The 19,965-nt window shown below is 37.4% G+C and overlaps 1 protein-coding gene across 1 annotated transcript; it reads left to right on the top strand.

The window, feature by feature from the left end:
- The first annotated feature begins 762 nt into the window (after positions 1–762).
- LOC142166147 (uncharacterized) lies at positions 763–19,338 on the top strand. The gene is made up of 6 exons (XM_075224575.1): positions 763–961; positions 1,082–1,190; positions 1,309–1,507; positions 17,926–18,504; positions 18,667–18,863; positions 19,191–19,338. Exons 1-6 carry the CDS (start codon positions 763–765, stop codon positions 19,336–19,338), a joined length of 1,431 nt encoding a protein of 476 aa, XP_075080676.1.
- Positions 19,339–19,965: the final 627 nt, after the last annotated feature.

Genomic DNA, 19,965 nt, shown 5'->3' with positions numbered 1-19,965 from the left:
AGCGCGGGCAAATTAACTAGTGCTATTTATATAAGACGCAGGGTTAATGTTAATTCGGAAATGATACGTTTCAGTGTTTCCTCTTCCATTCCTGTTTTGCACTTCCTTATCAGTTAATAAATTTTCTTTCCAAAATGTCACTCTTCATTTGTAATTCTCCAAAAGAGAATGATTGCTTAATCATGTTTAGGAAAAGCATTTTCTCATGCCCTTTATATCGATGGAAAATTCAACGCGATGTCTGGGTTAAATACACGTCACAAGTTCGAATCTTACTAGGGACAAAATCTTGATATTTAAGTGGAAAAGAGTAAACGAACGACTTTTTATCTTAGGGATAAGTGTTGGGAAGAAGAAACCATATCCTAATTCTAACAGTCATGGAGATTCACTTAAAAAAGAAGGGTGAAGAAGAAGAAGGGTGAATTGATCGTGCATGTTAAGTCCTTAGATAGTGGGGGACAAAATTAATGGGTTAGGGAACATCAATTAGTGGGCATGAGGGACATAAATTAATGGGGGTTAGTAAGAAGATTATAATATTAGGAGACAAAAGTTAGTATGTTAGTATGAGGGAATAAATATATATGTAAGTGTATAATATAAACATGTACAAGAGCAAGAAATGAAAATGCGGAAGTTTTTCCTCAATCAAGTTTCTCTTTCAATTTCTTACATGGTATCAGAGCAATAAGCTCGATCCAACAGTCCAATCATCAAATCCATTTACATCAGATTCATCATCATAGTCAGTAACCTAAAATGCCTGAAACAACCATCATCTCTACTAGTGATACGAGCAATGCTGCAAAACCAGTCAGCTATGATGTCAATCACCCTTATCATCTCAACAACTCTGATTCACCTGGAATGACTCTAGTCAACATTGTGTTTGATGGAAGAGGATATCCAGGGTGGAGGAGATCTATTCTCTTGTCATTGTCAGCCAAGAAGAAACTTGGTATCATCAATGGAGCGAGTCAATCTCCAGATCTGAAATCTCCAGACCATGAACAATGAAATTGTGTGAATGACATGATCATCTCTTGGATTTTAAATGCTCTCTCAAAGGATATTGCAGACAATGTGATATATTCCAAAACTGCAAAAAGAACTTTGGGACAGTTTGGAGCAGAGATTTGGGAGATCAAATGGAGCCAAGCTTTATCATCTGCAGAAGGAATTAATAGGTTTAGTACAGGGAAACAATGACATTGCAACATACTACACTATGCTCAAACGACTGTGGGATGAATTAGATGCTTTAAATGTTATCATATGTTGTTCATGTGTGTGTGTTTGTGAAAGAAAGGCAAAATTGACTAACTCTCTTGAAGATCAGAGATTGATCCAATTCCTTATGGGATTAAATGACATCTATGCACAAGCAAGAGGAAATATCCTCATGATGAACCCTTTGCCTAGCATAGATGTTGCTTATTCACTTCTCTTGCACGATGAAAATCAAAGAGAAGTTTATGCAAATACACATTTTAATTCTGAATCAGTATTGTCATACCTCCTTTTTACCTACACCCCCGGAAGGGTATAAGGGAGTTTTTTCCAACTTAAAGTGACAATCAAAACGGGATTATTTTTATGTAAAATTCGGAGTCGCCACTTGGGATAATTTATGGTGTCCCAAGTCACCGGTTCAAATCCCGAATCGGAAAGATTGACTCTGTTTTATAGTCCGCGAACACAGAAATCCGGGTAAGAAATTCTATTAACCGGGAGAAGGTGTTAGGCATTCTCGAGTTTAGGAAAGTAATTTTTAAATAGCACGCCTAAAGCAACTACGCACTTTCAAATTTGCGAGGACCGTGGAAATTCAACTAAGTGGCACGCCTCGAATTCTAAGGATTAAAATACTAACTAAGCGAGGGCCATGCATTTTAAGATTTTATTCGGTATGGCATACCTCGATTCCAATTTTAGAGGGGAACTCAAACTAAGCTTTTGAGGGCCATAACTGAGCTTATTTAACATGGCACGCCTCAAATATACTTTTAAGATCTAATATACTAATTAAAGGAGGTTTTGGGAAAATTGTAACCACAATAGGCTAAAGTTCGGGCTTGATTTACTAAGTGGAAAGGTGTAATGCAATTGTTCTAGTTACCCAAATGGCTCGAGCCTGGCCTGAAGCCCAAAGCTAAATGCTGGATACATAGTAATAGCGAGCAACACAGTTGGGCTCAGCATGAAGCCCAAATTGAAGTTTAATGGCAAGAAAGGGATTTTGGCACAACTGGGCCAACGCTAGAGGCCCAGGTCTAACATTTCATCATCAGTACTTAAAGGCCATCTTCACTAAAGATTTACCATTTTTGCACAAATGCTGGCAGCCATGAACAAATTCGGAGCATTTTTTTTAAAAAATGAGCATACCATGTGATGGTCAACAGCAACTCGTATGCAACTTATTTTTGTCATTCAATACCCAAACCGAAAATCATGCAAACTATACGCAATCGTTTCAAACTTACGCCAAAAAAGAAAACTACTTTTATAATGGAAATATAAGAACATGTTTTTCCCTTTTAAGCCCAGACTAAGAGTTTCAGAATAAAAGAAACATGCAAACTATAGCAATATGGAGAATCAGAACTATTACTAACCATGGCTAAAGCTAAACACCTAATGAATATGCTTCAGAATACTATAATCCATCACCCCCTTTGATTACTATATTCAACAAAGGAATTGCCAAGCAAATAACAAAATAAAATTTCTGAAGCTCACATTAGCCTCTTCAGTACTCATATATACAGCAAACAGAAGCTCCTATGTTCAAATAGTTTTCATGTCCTTTTAATAACAGATCATCTAAATTGAAATGCTACTTGAAACTTTCAAGAACTCAAGGGGAATTGAACAACGAGGAAAAGAAAATCAAATGTCCACACATAATGGAAACCAAACTAAAATACAACAATTAACTAGTTTCAAAGGTGCAGAAATATCATTTAACCAACTGCTCAATTACAAATTTTGGCTTGATCAAACCAACTTCACGTTCATCCGTTCTCATACATTAAGAGGTGTGATGAATACCTGGAAATCGAAAGAGAAATAGAAAGGGTGAAGAATCAGCAGAGCAGCAGCAGAAAATGAGCCCAGATTTAGTCAATGAAACAGCAAATCCAGCTCAAGAACAATCAATGGAACAGTAGAGGAGTAATAAATGCAAAAACCAACTTCAAACCAGAAGCTCAAGCCATTTCTCAACTAGTGGTGTAGCTAGGAAATTGTTTTAAGTATTTTAGCCAAACAAAAAGACACCAGGGATCCAAATAAGCTGAATTTGGATAGTTCTTTAACAATGGAATGCAGGAATTTCAGAGTTTCTAAAGAATTCAGCCGTTTTTGCTTTCAGGGTTTTTTGTCTCTCCCCTCCCCCCCGAATATCAAGTAATGGTGCCTTTATAGCAAGCTATTAGGGTTGCAGAGATTGAACTAAGTTTTGCCCTTAGGATCTTTTCTAATTTTTATTGTTGCCTAGAAAACTTTCTTCAATTTTGGTTTTTGCTCAAGTACCCTTAATTTAAAAATCAGAAATTCAGAATAGTCCATATTCCCCCTTCCTAGAAGCTTCTCAAATCAGTTACTAAGATTCTTTTCACCTAAACTTCCTAAACTACCCTCCAAAACCCTGTTAGTTACCCCCAGGAAATCAAATGGAATGTTGACCCAAGGTCCAAACCCCAAATGAACAGGCCAGAATTGAACTTATGGCCCGAACATCACTCAAAAACCCATTTAGCTAAATCAATGAGAAGCTGAAAGGAGAAACAAATAAACAACTTCAAAAGTCCAAAATCTAAACTAACAATTGATTTTCTTTTTAAGCTAAAATACCAAATCAGAATTAAACTAAATTAAAAAATTAACAAAGGTCTAACTTAAGCTAATTATAAAAAGGACAGTGTTATAATTAACCGAAAGAAAACAGATAACATCATTCAAAAATTTAAAGAGGAAAACTGAGAATTCATAGGAACAAATACGACCACTGCTTTAACCAACATGGAAAACTAGACTTGAGACTTTTTATCACTTTTCAATCGGAGAAACAAGCATTAGAAGAAACGAAATAGAAGAAAGAAGTAGGAAGATGAAATAGCACGAAACCGAAAAGAAAAAATGAAGAAGACTTACCAACTTAAACTACGAACCCAAACTGATTTAATGAAACTAATGTTATTCATTTGTTCTTTGTCAAGAACAAATGAACAACATCAATTTGTGATGAATCAAAGCTCCAAACTTGAGATAAACGGAGTCCCCTAGTCATGCATGCCAATGGAGTCAGAGATAAGGCGATTTGATATTCTAGGGTTCCGAACTCAGATTTGGGATTCGAAGAGATCGAGAGGGATTCAAGAGGAACTGTGTTTTGAGTTGGAAAGAGGAAGGTGAGGGGGTTCAGGGGTGTGATTTTGGGGTGATTTGGAGGCGCCGCCGCCGAGCTCGAGGCGGTGGAAACTGGGCGGCGTCTCTAGGGTTCTTCATAGACGATGGGGTTCTGAGAGATGAGACGGGGGAGGGGGGGTTCTGAGGGGGGTGGTCCGTTTCGGACAGTTAAATAGTGTCAACACCCAGCTTCACGACCGTTGGATTAAAGAAGATTAATGGCTGAGATACACTCAATGCAAAATGGGGTCGTTCGGATTGTATGGGGGTGGACCAGGTATTGGGAAGGTTTGGGCCAATTCGACCGGATTTTTAAAGGGGAAATTGGTTTGGGACTAGAGATTTTGAATTAAAAAAGGCCCAAGAAATCTGAATCTCTCTAGTCCCTTTTTTCTTTTCTTTTTCAATTTCAAATCCCCTTTTTCTCAAATTAAAAATAAAATCCTAATATTAATTCTTACAACTAAATTAACCTACAAAATTATATTAATTACCCAACATAATATTCACCACAAAATAAATTAATTCCCAAAAGAAACTACAAAGTTTAAGGTTAAAAAATGCAAAATGAGTTATTTTTGTGATTTTCTATTTTGGTAAACAACTAAATTACTAATTTAATTCAAAAATATAAAATTAAAGCCTAAACGCAAATGCATTATATTTTTATATTTTTCATGAATTGAATAAAATAAACGTGCACAAACAAACTCAAACAGTCGACAAAAATGCCACAAAAATTTACAAAATTACAAATAATGTGAGAAATTTATTTTCTTGAATCTATGGGAGTAATTCATATAGGGCAAAAATCACGTGCTCACAGCTGCCCCTCCTTACTCGGAAACCCGAAGAGTTTTCGTGAAAAGATAAAGTGAGCGGATACGAGCGATTTTTGCCCGTTTGAATACTCCATGGGAAGTATTTTTGAAAGATTTGACCGCACCCTTCTTTCGAGACTGCCTACATATTCTTGGCTATAAAAGAATCGGGTCAGTGTAGTTCGGAAAGTTTCGGTAGCTGGGACTACCAGGAAGCTGTGATTTCACTGTTGTTGCTGCTGCTACTGCTTATTGAACCCCTTATTACACCAAGACAAAATAAATGAAGCTAGACTAAACTATGATCTATGCATTACAAGAATTCTATCTATATTTTCAAACTTGATCTTGCAGTTCCTGTTGCTCTGTCGACTCGTACTCTCCAGGTGAAATTCCTTTGTTGCTGACTTGAATTGTAATCTGAGATGCTTTCCCTTTTCTTTAGGTGGACGCCTGATTGATAAACTTGAACCGTCTTCCTTTGAACATTGTTGTTTCCCTTCGTTCTTCAGGTGGGCTCCTGATTACCAACACTTGAACTGTTTCCCTTCGTTCTTTAGGTGGGCTCCTAATTACCAACACTTGAATTGCTGCTTTGTTCTCCACATGGGCTCCTGATTACCAACACTTGAATTGCTGCTTTGTTCTCCACGTGGGCTCCAGATTACCGACGCTTGAATTGCTTTGTTCTCCAGGTGGACTCCTAATTACCGACGCTTGATTTGCTTTGTTTTCCAGGTGGGCTCCTGATTACCGACGCTTGAATTGCTTTGTTCTCCAGGTGGGCTCCTGATTACCGACGCTTGAATTGCTTTGTTCTCCAGGTGGGCTCCTCATTACCGATACTTGAATTGCTTTGTTCTCCAGGTGGGCTCCTGATTACCGACACTTGAGTTGCTTTGTTCTCAGGTGGGCTCCTGATTACCAACACTTGAATGCTTTGTTGTCCAGGTGGGCTCCTGATTACCGACAACCGATACTTGAATTGCTTTGTTCTCTAGGTGGGCTCCTGATTACCGAAACTTGAATTGCTTTGTTCTCCAGGTGGGCTCCTGATTACCGAAACTTGAATTGCTTTGTTCTCCAGGTGGGCTCCTGATTACCGACACTTGAATTGCTTTGTTCTCCATGTGGGCTCCTGATTACCGACACTTGAATTGCTTTGTTCTCCAGGTGGGATCCTAATTACCGATACTTGAATTGCTTTGTTCTCCAGGTGGGCTCCCGATTACCGACACTTGAATTGCTTTGTTCTCCAGGTGGGCTCCTGATTACCGACACTTGAATTGCTTTGTTCTCCAGGCGGGATCCTGATTACCAACAATTGAATTGCTTTGTTCTCCAGATGGGCTCCTGATTACCGACACTTGAATTGCTTTGTTCTCCAGGTGGGCTCCCGATTTTGACAAAATATACAAAACAAAGAAAATTTTCTACCCCAATTTGGTAACTGGGCACATCTATGAGTGTTAACTGAATCATGTTACCAAATATCACTAAGAATTTGAAAGCTAGATCCCATTATCCAGGAGGGCCCTGAAAACTCCTAGTTAAATGACAGTTTTAAAGCTGAATTATGTTTTCTAAAGGTATGACTTTCGCTAAATCTTGTTATCTAAGAAGGTCTTAAAACTACATCCCATTATCCAGGAGGATCCTGAAAATCTAAATCAAGTCTTATCTTAAGAGTGACAATTTTTAAGGCTGAATTATGCTTTCCTACAGCAGAACTTACGCTAAATCTTGTTATCTAATGGAAATCTTAAAGCGGGGTCCCATTATTCAGGAGAGTCCTGAAAACTCCTATTTGAATCCTATCTCAAGGATGCAAACTTTGAAGCCAACTTATATTCCTTTGGGGTACATTTATGCTAGATTTTTCTACTCATGGTTATTTTGAATTTAAACTAGGTCCCATTTTCCAGGAGAGTCCTGAGAATTTATGGTCAAACCTGTCTGGTGCTTGCTTTTTCTTACGGAGGTTTTCTCCGAAACAAACGAAATTTTCTGCCTTTGTTTTAATCAAAAAAAACTTGTAAATTTAAACATGGTGGTTGGTTTGTGGCCTTGAACTTTGAGGGCGATTTCTCCTTCACTTCCTATGGTAACTTCGGTTTTAACTCGAAAGATCTTGCCTATTTATTGACTGACCACTTTTCTCTATCACCTTTATCACGGAGAATACCTCTAATCCGTTCAAACCCAATACCATTCATCTGTTGCATTGTGCTCATGTACTGAACCTTTGTGTTTCTCATGAATCCCAAAGCACGTCAATTGCCATTCACTCAGTGTGCATGCTGTTCTTTCCTGACTCAAATCACTGGCCTTGCCCTTGAGGTCTATTGCTCCATCACTTGCCATGATAACTTTGATTTCTGCTTGGAAGACCTTGCTTGTCACTGGTTAACCACTTTCTTTGTCAATCTTATCACAAAAAATACCTTTGATCCGTTCACCCTACACCCTCTATCTGTTGCATTGTTCATGAATTGATATATACCAAACCTTTGTATTTTACATGAACCCCAAAGCATGTTGAATGTTACTAACTCAGTGCGCACGTTGTTCTTTCCTGACTTATGTCACTTTGATGTGCTAGCCAGATCCCGTTTTGTGCAATTGAAAAGCTGGTGGAAAATTTTGAAGTCATTTCTCACTTGTTCTGACCAAACAGACTCAGGAAAAGGAAGTAAACAAGACAAAAGGAACAGAGTAAAGGACAATGGAAAGAGGTTATTCCTAACAAGAAAACTACAAAGTAGAAACCTATCAAATGTGGATACCAACTCTAATGACCATGACATGCACCTGTGGATTAAGTGGCCTAATCTATCAAACAAGTCTGATGTTCGACTCTTGTTGTACCTCTAAGCTGTGAAACTAAGCTTTCATGCTCCGATTATCCTATCTGATTCACGACCTTTATTCGACTTGTAGTGCCCGAAGGGTTTTCACCATCAAGCCTCTCTCATTTTGTTCTTTTTCTTAACTCACCGTCGCCTTATGGTGCCTGTGAAGGTTTTCACCAATAAGACTTTCTCATTTTGTTCTTCTCTTTGTTCAGCACGGAGTGTTGCCCCTAATATGAATCACCTCTACTTGCTCGACTTGGCATCTCTCGAAGACTAGTCGGAAGGTCTTTCTTTGGACCAAAATGTGGGATTTTGGATTGGGTTAGAAAGAAAGGGTATCACGAAGGCTCAAAACAACTTGAATGGGTTCAAACTTACAACTTTTGGAATCAGATCTTTTACATAACCCCAACTTCTGCCCCAGTTTCTTTGCCTGGGGGATTTTGGATTTTTATTTTGATGGGACCGAACCATGAGGCTGCCTACGTATCCTTAAAAGGAATCAGGTCGAACGTAGTTCATGAAATAAGAATTACTTTGTTGTTGTGATTTTTCTCTTTCTTTTTCTTTCTCTCTTTTTCCTTTCTTTTCTTTTTTTTTCTTTTTATTTTCCTTTTCTTTTCCCTCTCTTTTCTTTCACTCCTTTCCATTCTTTTCTTTCTCTTTTCTCTTTTTCTTTTTATTCACCTTTTGCGCTCGTGTTTCTGAACTTTGCTACTGATTTCAAAAGAGGGGTATGAAAGAAAATAAATAAGGCTCAAAGGAGTAACAAAGGATAAAGTGTTTAGATAGCAAAACAAAATGCCTTCGTCATTCCAATCTTTAAAACATGCCAAATACAAACAACAACCATTTAAACCAAAGAGATCATACATAATATCTTAGACTGTATCAGAATTGATAGCCATATCCATACATTTGACTTCTACATTTGCTAAATACAAAACACCATTGGATAACACTTTCATTACCACGAGTGGCCCCTGCCAATTAGGGGCAAACATGCCTTTAGCTTCAACCTGATGCGGCATGATGTGTTTCAATAGTGTTTCTCTATGTTCTATCTGCCCCAGTTTTACACAATTCGGGCTTGAAGTGATCTCAAAATCCTTTCACTTATTTTCCTCAAATGTCCCTATCATCTTCAAATTGTTTCAATGCTTCATGACTAAACTACCTTTTAAGACCAGGCCTAGAATTACGCATGCATGTCATGTCACTAGAGTCAGCAGGAAAAGAACTATAAAAGGTGGAGAGAACAACAAAAAAATGATGAGAAATAACAGAAGATAGGAAATTGCATTAGACAGACGGTGAAACGGTTCGAACAACAAAACAAGCAAACTACAACGGGGTTACAACCTTAGAACAAACCTAGACAATACTAAATGAGTTACTATGACTAAACGAACTAGGTAAACTAAAAGGATAGAAGGGTTTGAGTCACAAGACAATATACGGATACAACCCTGAAAATAATCCGGATAACAGAAATGACAACAAAATAAATCACCAAGACTCCTCCCCAGCTTGCCAAGAGAGGAGCGTCTTTCCAGTTACCAAGCTCTGCATCTTAGCCACTGAGTTCAACATCAACATTGCTAGAACCTTCACAAGTCTTCATCTCTTTGTTCTTAGCAAATTGCTTTTGGGTCCCTTTAGCCGGCCCGTTCTTATGATCAACTTCCGGAACAAAGAGTGATAGCGCTGAAAGCTTTGCGGCAAGTGGTCCTCCGAGGATCTCAGAATAGTTCATATATTCCTTTTCCACACAAATCATGTCCTCCATATGAGTCTTATTGTGAACAGGCAATGGACTTTGGCTAGTATCTGCTGCATTTGGATTTTGCACGGTAATGTCACCTGCATCAATAAGCTTCTGAATCGCATTCTTCAGGCGCCAACACTTTTCTGTACTGTGACCCGGGGCATCGGAGCAATATGCACACCTTTGAGAAAAATCAAACTTCTTTGGCAGAGGGTTTGACATTTTTATCTGAATTGACTTTAACATATCCAATTGCCTCAACCCTTGGAAAAAACTGGCATATGATTCTCCAATAGGGGTGAGAGCCTTTTTTTTTTCCAGTAGTCTTTTCAATTTGTATTCTAGCCTCGGTTGGAACCTTTTGCGGGTAGGTGGTTGATATGCCTGAGGGGGCGGGTGAGACATTTATGGAAGTGGCGCGGGCCATCGCGGGCCTCGGGTATGTGGAGCATATGGTGGTGCATTGTGGACGGGGTATCGAGGAAGTGATGTACGATTTTGGGGGTTCTGTGGAGAGAAGTAGCCGTGGGGAGGATTACAAGGATATCTACGGGGTCGACATTGAGGCTGAAAGCGTTTAGCAAGAACGACCACTGGACACTGTCATCGGTGGGGCTCAGTAACATCTTTTCTATCAATGAGAGGACTATCCCGAGCAACTTGTTCGTTCCATCTGATCCTAAAATCCCTAAAACTTTCCTTGGGTTTCTTTTCCATCTGAGATAAGGAGGAGCGGTCTGGAACAATGTCTATATTGTACTGAAAATGTCGCACAAAATCTTGAGCCATGTCGCCCAATATATGCCACTTACCGAAATCTTGACGATTATGCCATTCCAAAGCTGCCCCAGTCAAGCTCTCACTAAAATACGCCATCAACAAATCATCTTTCCCGCCAACACTTCTCATTTCACTGCAATAATCCCTCAAGTGGGCTACCGGATCTCCACACCCATCATACAAGTTAAACTTTGGTACTTTAAACTCCCCGGGCAAGCAAACGTCAGGGAACATACACAACTCTTTGTAAGACATGTTAACCTGGTCTCCCATCCCTTGCATGTTCTTTAAGGATTGTTCTATGCTTCTCAGCTTTCTGGATATCTCATCTCGCCCTTCTTTTCCTGTGACTTTTTCATTTTCAGCATGAAGCTCATCCCGAGGGCTCTTCTTGTATGAGTCAGGGACCTTGTGGGCAACCTCTGCGGGGTAGTATTGGTCATCATGAGCTTTGAGTGGATATTCATTGTTGGGAATAATGGATATGATAGGAGGGCACTTTTGGAGAGAGGTAATTGGAGGATGAGTGATGGAGCTACTAGGGTGGTTGGGAAAGCTATGATAAACGGGTGGATCTGGAGAGTATGGGGGATCATCTGACACTATGACCGGAGTTTGGGTAAGGGTAGCATCTAAGAAGCTAGGTGGTGGCGGGGGTGGTGCCTTCTCAGTCATCCAGACTTGATACATGTCCGTCATGTGTTGTCTTAACATCCTTACATCATCAGCCAAACCAGTGTCTTGTTCAACTAACTACTTTCGGGAACCGGTATCTACCAACCCAATTTTGTTGTTATCCGCCACTGCCTTTTGACTTTATATTGTGGAAAGGAGTTACTACTTCGAGAACCACAAACCAACCACCTTTCTGCTATGAAGATATCAAAAGGAACAAAATGGAGTCATCCCGTTAGCGTTAGGGCATTTAACAACAAAAAAATATCACATTGCATGCAATGCACCTAGCAACAATTAATGGTTCTAGAATGACTTCGAGGGTCATAAGGTCACTTGGCATCATCCCAATTTGTTCATTTGAATCTTCTCTTTTCTTTTCTTTCCTCGCACTTCTTAGCTCGCTCATTTTCTTTTCCTTTTTTTCTTTCTGATTATCGCTCTTTTTCTTCCTTCTCATTTCTCACATCCCATAATTTCACCATCTTTTTTCTTTTTTTTTTCCTTTTTTTCCTTTTTCTTTTCTTTTTCTTTTGGTAAATAAAAAAAATAATTTGATCGAACCTTATGTAGGTTGCCTACGTATCATGATGTCGCATGAATCAGATCTTTGCGTAGTTCTGGAAGAACGGGAATAAAGTAAGCAAACTGACATTCTCTTTTTTTTCTTTTTTACCTTAATGATTACTTTGGTAAGAAAAGAGAAACAAAAAAAGCAAATTTTCTCTAGACTGAATGTTCTATACCTATTCTAAACTCAAACTTAACGACCAGGTCCTTTTTTTCTTTATGTTTTTCTTTTTGAAACAAATACTCTATGAGAAATTATTAAGGAAAAAACCCTACAAGAGAAAAATATTTTTGATTCTTTTTTTTTTGTTAGGAAGAAAATCTAAAGAATAGACCAAAGAAAAATATTTTGAATTTTCATTTGATATCCTGAAAAACGATTTAGAATAGAAGAAACAAAAATATTTGTGGATTTCAATTTTGATCACCTAAAGACGAAACTCTAAAAATAAACCAAAGAAAAATATATATATTTTTTTCTATGTACAATATCCTAAAGTTCTAATGAACAATAAGAAAAGCTTTTTTTTTCTCATTTTTCATTAATTTCCGAAAGAAGAACCTCAAAGGAAAATCTTTTTGGATTTTTTTGGAATTAATATCTTTAAATTTTTTTTAAAAAGGCACTAAAAGAAAATTCTTTTTTCTTTTTGATATTTTAGTCTTAATATACTAAAGGAAGTATAAAAATAATTTTTATTTTGAGTTCTAGATAATAATTGGCTAAAGGAAAAAATCACCTCAAATGAACTTTTTAAAATTTTTAATTCCTAGAATTAGTATTCTGAAGAAAACTTCTAACGGAAATATAAAAACGCAAAATTTCTTGTTTTATTTTGGATTTTTGAGTTACACCACACTTTTTCAAATACAAAATAGAAAGTACAATAACAAAAGACTCGACATTACTATACAAAACTAAAAAGTAAACGACGACGTAAAATGAAGAGCATACTCAAAACATAAAAACTAAAACAAATCTCCTTAAGCAACTCCTGAATGAGCGATCCTGACTAGATGGTCACGGGGTGTCTGTCATGCTCAAACCCCGGTAAGTAGATCCACAACTGTATGAAAAAAAACTCAAACCAACACTAGGTGAGAAAATAAAACTCCCTATTGGACACATATAAGACCTATTTGACATATGCAAGACATAATTGAGGCATTTTTGGCCAAAAAGTGGCTAGAAGTGCAAAATTTGGCTATGACCCTGCAAAGCCAAAAACCTAAGATTTACTAGGAAGACCGGACCCTATGTGGGTTGCCTACGTATCACGCCCCGAAAGACGAGAATCAGGTATGCGTAGTTCGGGCAGATTGGATATGGCCGAGAAAAAAATAACAACTGATTCATAGAACAAAAAATATTTTTTTTGTCTTTTGTTTTGAAAAAAAATGATGAAACATGTAAACATCTTTTTTGATTTTCTTTTTCCTCTTTTTTCGATTTTTGATTTTCGGAAAATGATGAAAAAGTGCAAAATCTTTTTGAATTTTTCCTTTCATTTTTTTTGCCTTTTTCTTATAAGAAATTTGACAGAAAACATAATTGGGCCCTACTTGCTTTATTTTCACACTCTATCCTCTCTTTTCTCTATTAATTTTTTTTCATTTGCCCTCAACTATTATTGGTCCGCCAAATAACCCTTTTACCCTGGAAGATTGCAACATGTAGCACATTAGGATGCATCAGTATGATCTTTTATTTTTAGGGTACACCTGTCCTAGACGGAGCCAACCCCTGTGTTGAGTCCCCAAAGTCAGATGCACGTGATGCAAACAAACGTTCCTACTAGGGATCCGACATGAGGCTGAGTTATTCTAAGTTCAAAACTTGGGTATATTGTTCTAGACTTGTGTACCCGAGCGGACAACTCGAGCCGAGGAGGGGGCTACGTACCGGGAACCAAAAGGTCATCCGGCTTTGTAGCTTGTCCGAGCCTCTTTCTTATTTAAAGGTATGACACTAACAGAATAGGGAGTCACGCCAGCGTGTACATCCTTGAAGATGAGAAGAGAAGAGTTTTGTAACAGTTTATATAAAATTCAACCAAATATCAAAGCGGTAAAAGCAGCATTTAGCACATCAGGCCCAACCATGTAAATAAAAACCAGACAATAAATAAAGCCAAATATAACAATTATTCTAAGCTTGAATTCTTGAACCCTGAACCAGAGATTCTGGGTTCGATCCCCAGCAGAGTTACGAGAGCTGTCACACCTCCTTTTTACCTACAAACCCGGAAGGGTATAAGAGAGTTTTTTCCAACTTAAAGTGACAATCGAAACAGGATTATTTTTATGTAAAATTCAGAGTCGCCATTTGGGATAATTTATGGTGTCCCAAGTCACCGGTTCAAATCCCGAATCGAGAAAAGATTGACTCTATTTTACAGTCCGTGAACACAGAAACCCGGGTAAGGAATTCTGTTAACCCGGGAGAAGGTGTTAGGCATTTCCGAGTTTAGAAAAGTAATTTTTAAATAGCGCGCCTAAAGCAACTACGCACTTTCAAATTTGTGAGGGCCATGAAAATTCAACTAAGTGGCATGCCTCGAATTCTAAAGATTAAAATACTAACTAAGCGAGGGCCATGCATTTTAAGATTTTATTCGGTGTGGCACACCTCAATTCTAAATTTAGAGGGAAACTCAAACTAAGCTTTTGAGGGCCATAACTAAGCTTATTTAACATGGCACGCCTCAAATCTACTTTAAAGATCTAATATACTAATTAAAGGAGGTTTTGGGAAAATTGTAACCACTCTAGGCAAAAGTTCGGGCTTGATTTACTAAGTGGAAAGGTGTAATGCAATTGTTCTAATTACCCAAATGGCTCGAGCCTGGCCTGAAGCCCAAAGCTAAATGATGGATACTTAGTAATAGCGAGCAACACAGTTGGGCTCAGCATAAAGCCCAAATTGAAGTTTAATGGCAAGAAAGGGATTTTGGCACAACTGGGCCAACGCTAGAGGCCCAGGTCTAACATTTCATCATCAGTACTTAAAGGCCATCTTCACTAAAGATTTACCATTTTTGCACAAATGCTGGCAGCCATGAACAAATTCGGAGCATTTTTTTTAAAAAATGAGCATACCATGTGATGGTCAACAGCAACTCGTATGCAACTTATTTTTGTCATTCAATACCCAAACCGAAAATCATGCAAACTATACGCAATCGTTTCAAACTTACGCCAAAAAAGAAAACTACTTTTATAATGGAAATATAAGAACATGTTTTTCCCTTTTAAGCCCAGACTAAGAGTTTCAGAATAAAAGAAACATGCAAACTATAGCAATATGGAGAATCAGAACTATTACTAACCATGGCTAAAGCTAAACACCTAATGAATATGCTTCAGAATACTATAATCCATCACCCCCTTTGATTACTATATTCAACAAAGGAATTGCCAAGCAAATAACAAAATAAAATTTCTGAAGCTCACATTAGCCTCTTCAGTACTCATATATACAGCAAACAAAAGCTCCTATGTTCTAACAGTTTTCATGTCTTTTTAATAACAGATCATCTAAATTGAAATGCTACTTGAAACTTTCAAGAACTCAAGGGGAATTAAACAACGAGGAAAAGAAAATCAAATGTCCACACATAATGGAAACCAAACTAAAATACAACAATTAACTAGTTTTAAAGGTGCAGAAATATCATTTAACCAACTGCTCAATTACAAATTTCGGCTTGATCAAACCAACTTCATGTTTATCCATTCTCATACATTAAGAGGTATGATGAATACCTGAAAATCGAAAGAGAAACAGAAAGGGTGAAGAATCAGCAGAGCAGCAGCAGAAAATGAGCCCAGATTCAGTCAATGAAACAACAAATCTAGCTCAAGAACAATTAATGGAACAGTAAAGGAGTAACAAATGCAAAAACCAACTTCAAACCAGAAGCTCAAGCCATTTCTCAACCAGTGGTGCAACTAGGAATATTCTTTAAGTATTTTAGCCAAACAAAAAGAAATTAGGGATACAAACAAGTTGAATTTGGATAGTTCTTCAACAATGGAATGTAGGAATTTCAGAGTTTCTAAAGAATTCAGTCGTTTTTGCTTTCAGGGTTTTTTGTCTCTTCCATCTCCCCCCGAATATCAAGTAATGGTGCTTTTATAGGCAAGGTATTAGGGCTGCAGAGATTGAACTAAGTTTTGTCCTTAGGTCCTTTTCTAATTTTCATTTTTGCCTAGAAAACTTTCTTCAATTTTGGTTTTTGCTCAAGTACCCTTATTTTAAAAATCAAAAATTCAGAATAGTCCCTATTCCCCCTTCCTAGAAGCTTCTCAAATCAATTAAGATTCTTTTCACCTAGACTTCCTAAACTACCCCCCAAAACCCTGTTAATTACCCCAAAAGAAATCAAATGGGTATGAGTCAATGTTGACCCAAGGTCCAAACCCCAAATAAACAGGCCAGAATTGAACTTATGGCCCGAACATCACTCAAAAACCCATTTAGCTAAATCAATGAGAAGCCGAAAGGAGAAACAAATGAACAACTTCAAAAGCCCAAAATCTAAACTAACAATTGATTTTCTTTTTAAGCTAAAATACCAAATTAGAATTAAACTAAATTAACAAATTAAAGAAGGTTTAACTTAAGCTAATTATCAAAAGGACAGTGTTATAATTAACCGAAAGAAAACAGATAACATCATTCAAAAATTTAAAGAGGAAAACTGAGAATTCACAGGAACAAATACGACCACTGCTTTAGCCAAGAGGGAAAACTAGACTTGAGACTTTTTATCACTTTTCAATCGAATAAACAAGCATTAGAAGAAATGAAATAGAAGAAAGAAGTAGGAAGATGAAACAACACGAGACTGAAAAGAAAAAATGAAGAAGACTTACCGACTTAAACTACGAACCCAAACTGATTTAACGAAATTAATGTTATTCATTTGTTCTTTGTCAAGAACAAATGAACAACATCAATTTGTGATGAATCAAAGCTCCAAACTTGAGATAAACGGAGTCCCCTGGTCATGCATGCCAATAGAGTCAGAGATAAGGCGATTTTATATTCTAGGATTCCGAACTCAGATTTGGGATTCGAAGAGATCGAGAGGGATTCGAGAGGAACTGTATTGAGAGTTGGAAAGAGGAAGGTGAGGGGGTTCAGGAGTGTGATTTTGGGGTGATTTGGAGGCGGCGCCGCCGGGCTCAAGGTGGTGGAAACTGGGCGGCGTTTCTAGGGTTCTTCAGAGACAATGGGGTTCTGAGAGATAAGACGGGGGGAGGGGGTTCTGAGGGGGTGGTGGTCCATTTTGGACAGTTAAATACTGTCAACACCCAGCTTCACGACCGTTGGATCAAAGAAGATTAATGGCTGAGATACACTCAAAGCAAAACGGGGTCGTTCGGATTGTATGTGGGGTGGACCGGGTATTGGGAAAGTTTGGGCTTATTCGGCCAGATTTTCAAAGGGGAAATTGGTTTGGGCTTAGGGATTTTGAATTAAAAAGGCCCAAAAAATCTGAATCTCTCTAGTCCATTTTTCTTTTCTTTTTCAATTTCAAATCCCCCTTTTTTTTCAAATTAAAAATAAAATCCTAAATTAACCTACAAAATTATATTAATTACCCAACATAATATTCACCACAAAATAAATTAATTCCCAAAAGAAACTACAAAGTTTAAGGTTAAAAATGCAAAGTGAGTTATTTTTGTGATTTTCTATTTTTGTAAACAACTAAATTACTAATTTAATTCAAAAATGTAAAATTAATGCCTAAATGCAAATGCAACATATTTTTATATTTTTCATGAATTGAATAAAATAAACGTGCACAAACAAATGCAAACAGTCGACAAAAATACCACAAAAATCTACAAAATTGCCAATAATGTGAGAAATTTATTTTCTTGAATCTGTGAGAGTAATTTATATAGAGCAAAAATCACGTGCTCACAAGTATCATTAATGGCAGTTGGAGAGGCCAAGCAGCCTAATGCACAATTTCTAGCTGATTTTGCAGCTTTTATGATCATAGGACAAGGGAAGAATTATTAGAAACTTAGAAGCCAAACACAAAGAGGAGCAGGAATATCACCCAAATACAACAACTCAGGGAAAAAGTTTGTTAAACTTCAACAAAGGTTTAAAGGGAAAAAGAAGTACAATCCAAATGTGTCTTGTACTTATTGTGGGAAAACGGGGCATATACAAGAGGACTACTATAGAATTATTGGATTTCCAGAAGATTTTGAGTTCACTAATCACAAAGGTTATCAGACTCAAATTAAAGGAAATGCAGTCCTAGCACATGAGGAACGCGAGAATTTAGCAGGACAAAGCACTGAGCTCAACAAAAGTAATTTTGGACAGCAACTCATCAAGGAACAAATTGAAGAAATGATGCACATGTATAAGCAGACAAAATTAGCACATGCAGGAAATACAGGAATCAATGCTAATGCAGTTGTTGGTACTATTCTAAAATTCTCAGGTTCAGTGTTTACTAGTCTAAAATCAGACACCTGGATCATTGATTCAGGTGCCTCAGAGCATATGTGTTTTGATCCTAATTCATTCCTGTTTCTAACTCCGCTTCCTGTACCTTTGAATATCAGTCTACCTAATTTTTTCAAGGTAATTGTTACTCATATAGGGAGTATTTCTATTCTGCCAGGTCATATCCTTAACAATGTGTTACATGTTCCAAATTTCAAATATAACTTATTATCGGTTAATAGGTTTTATGTTCAGTTCAAGTATGATGTCCTATTAACATCTATTGGGTGTGTATTGCAGGGCCTTTTAATGAAGAGTCCACAAGTTCTTGGTGAAGTTAGGGAGGGTCTCTACTTGTTGGAACCAAGTAGCCTCAAGTCTAAGGGGCTATTCAGTAGTAATGTACTTTCAATTCCAAAAGAAAGAAATCATGTTTCAGAGTCTATTTCTTTTTCTAGTGCAGTTCAAGTTAATGGTATTCCTGATGTTAAACTTTGGCATGTATGATTAGGACACCTCCCATTTTCAGCAATGAAACATTTAGATTTCCTTCATTGTAAGCCAAATTCTGAGTTTATATGTGATGTTTGTCATAAGGCTAAGCAAACCAGGAATCCTTTTCCTGTCAGTAGCATAAAATCCAAGCATATATTTGAAGTTATACATGTAGATACACGGGGACCTTATAAGTCAAATACGTACAATGAATTTAGATATTTTCTTACTATAGAAGATGACTATAGTAGAGGAACATGAACATTTTTATTAAGTGCAAAAAACAATGCTTTTCCAATGCTTAAATCTTTTCTGTGTATGGTTGAAAGGCAATTCAATGTGAAAGTCAGAATGATAAGATCTGACAACGCATTAGAATTGGGAAAAGGTACGCAAGAGGCTGCTTTCTTAGCTTCAGAAGGAATTCTACACCAACTATCTTGTGTAGCAACCCCTCAACAGAATGGAATTGTTTAAAGGAAGCATAGACACCTTTTAGAGATTGCAAGAGGGTTAATGTTTCAATCCAAGCTACATATGTCCTATTGGGGTGAATCTATTCTAACTGCCACACATCTTATTAATAGGATGCCTTCTAGTGTTCTTAAAGGAAAGACACCATATGATGTTTTATTTCAAGAGAAACCTAAGTATGATCATTTAAGGAATTTTGGATGCCTCTGTTATGCCTCAACAATAGCCCAGGGAAGAGGCAAGTTCGATGATAGGGCAACAACTTGTGTTTTGCTTGGTTATCCACTTGATCAGAAGGGATATAAGCTATTAGAATTGTCCACAGGAAGAGTATTTGTGTCAAGGGATGTGACATTTCATGAATCACATTTCCCTTTTGTTGAAACCAGCACATCACAACATCCTATATTCCCTAGCTCAATATTTACTATAGAACCTACCTATTCACCTTCATCACAGGATCAATCCTCACCTATCTCTTTAGAACTTGAAGTTTGTGAGACTTTCTCCTCACCATCATCACCAAGTTCTTCATACACTCCCTCTCATCACCAATGGTATACTAGCTCAATTCTTTTTTAGTCTATCCTAGATACACCACACACTACCTCATCTATGTCTATACTCAAG

Source organism: Nicotiana tabacum, chromosome 11, assembly GCF_000715075.1.
Source record: "Nicotiana tabacum cultivar K326 chromosome 11, ASM71507v2, whole genome shotgun sequence".
Classification (NCBI taxonomy): Eukaryota; Viridiplantae; Streptophyta; class Magnoliopsida; order Solanales; family Solanaceae; genus Nicotiana; species Nicotiana tabacum.
Note: the sequence above shows the minus strand (reverse complement) of the source record. Positions and strands in the feature narration are given on the sequence as shown.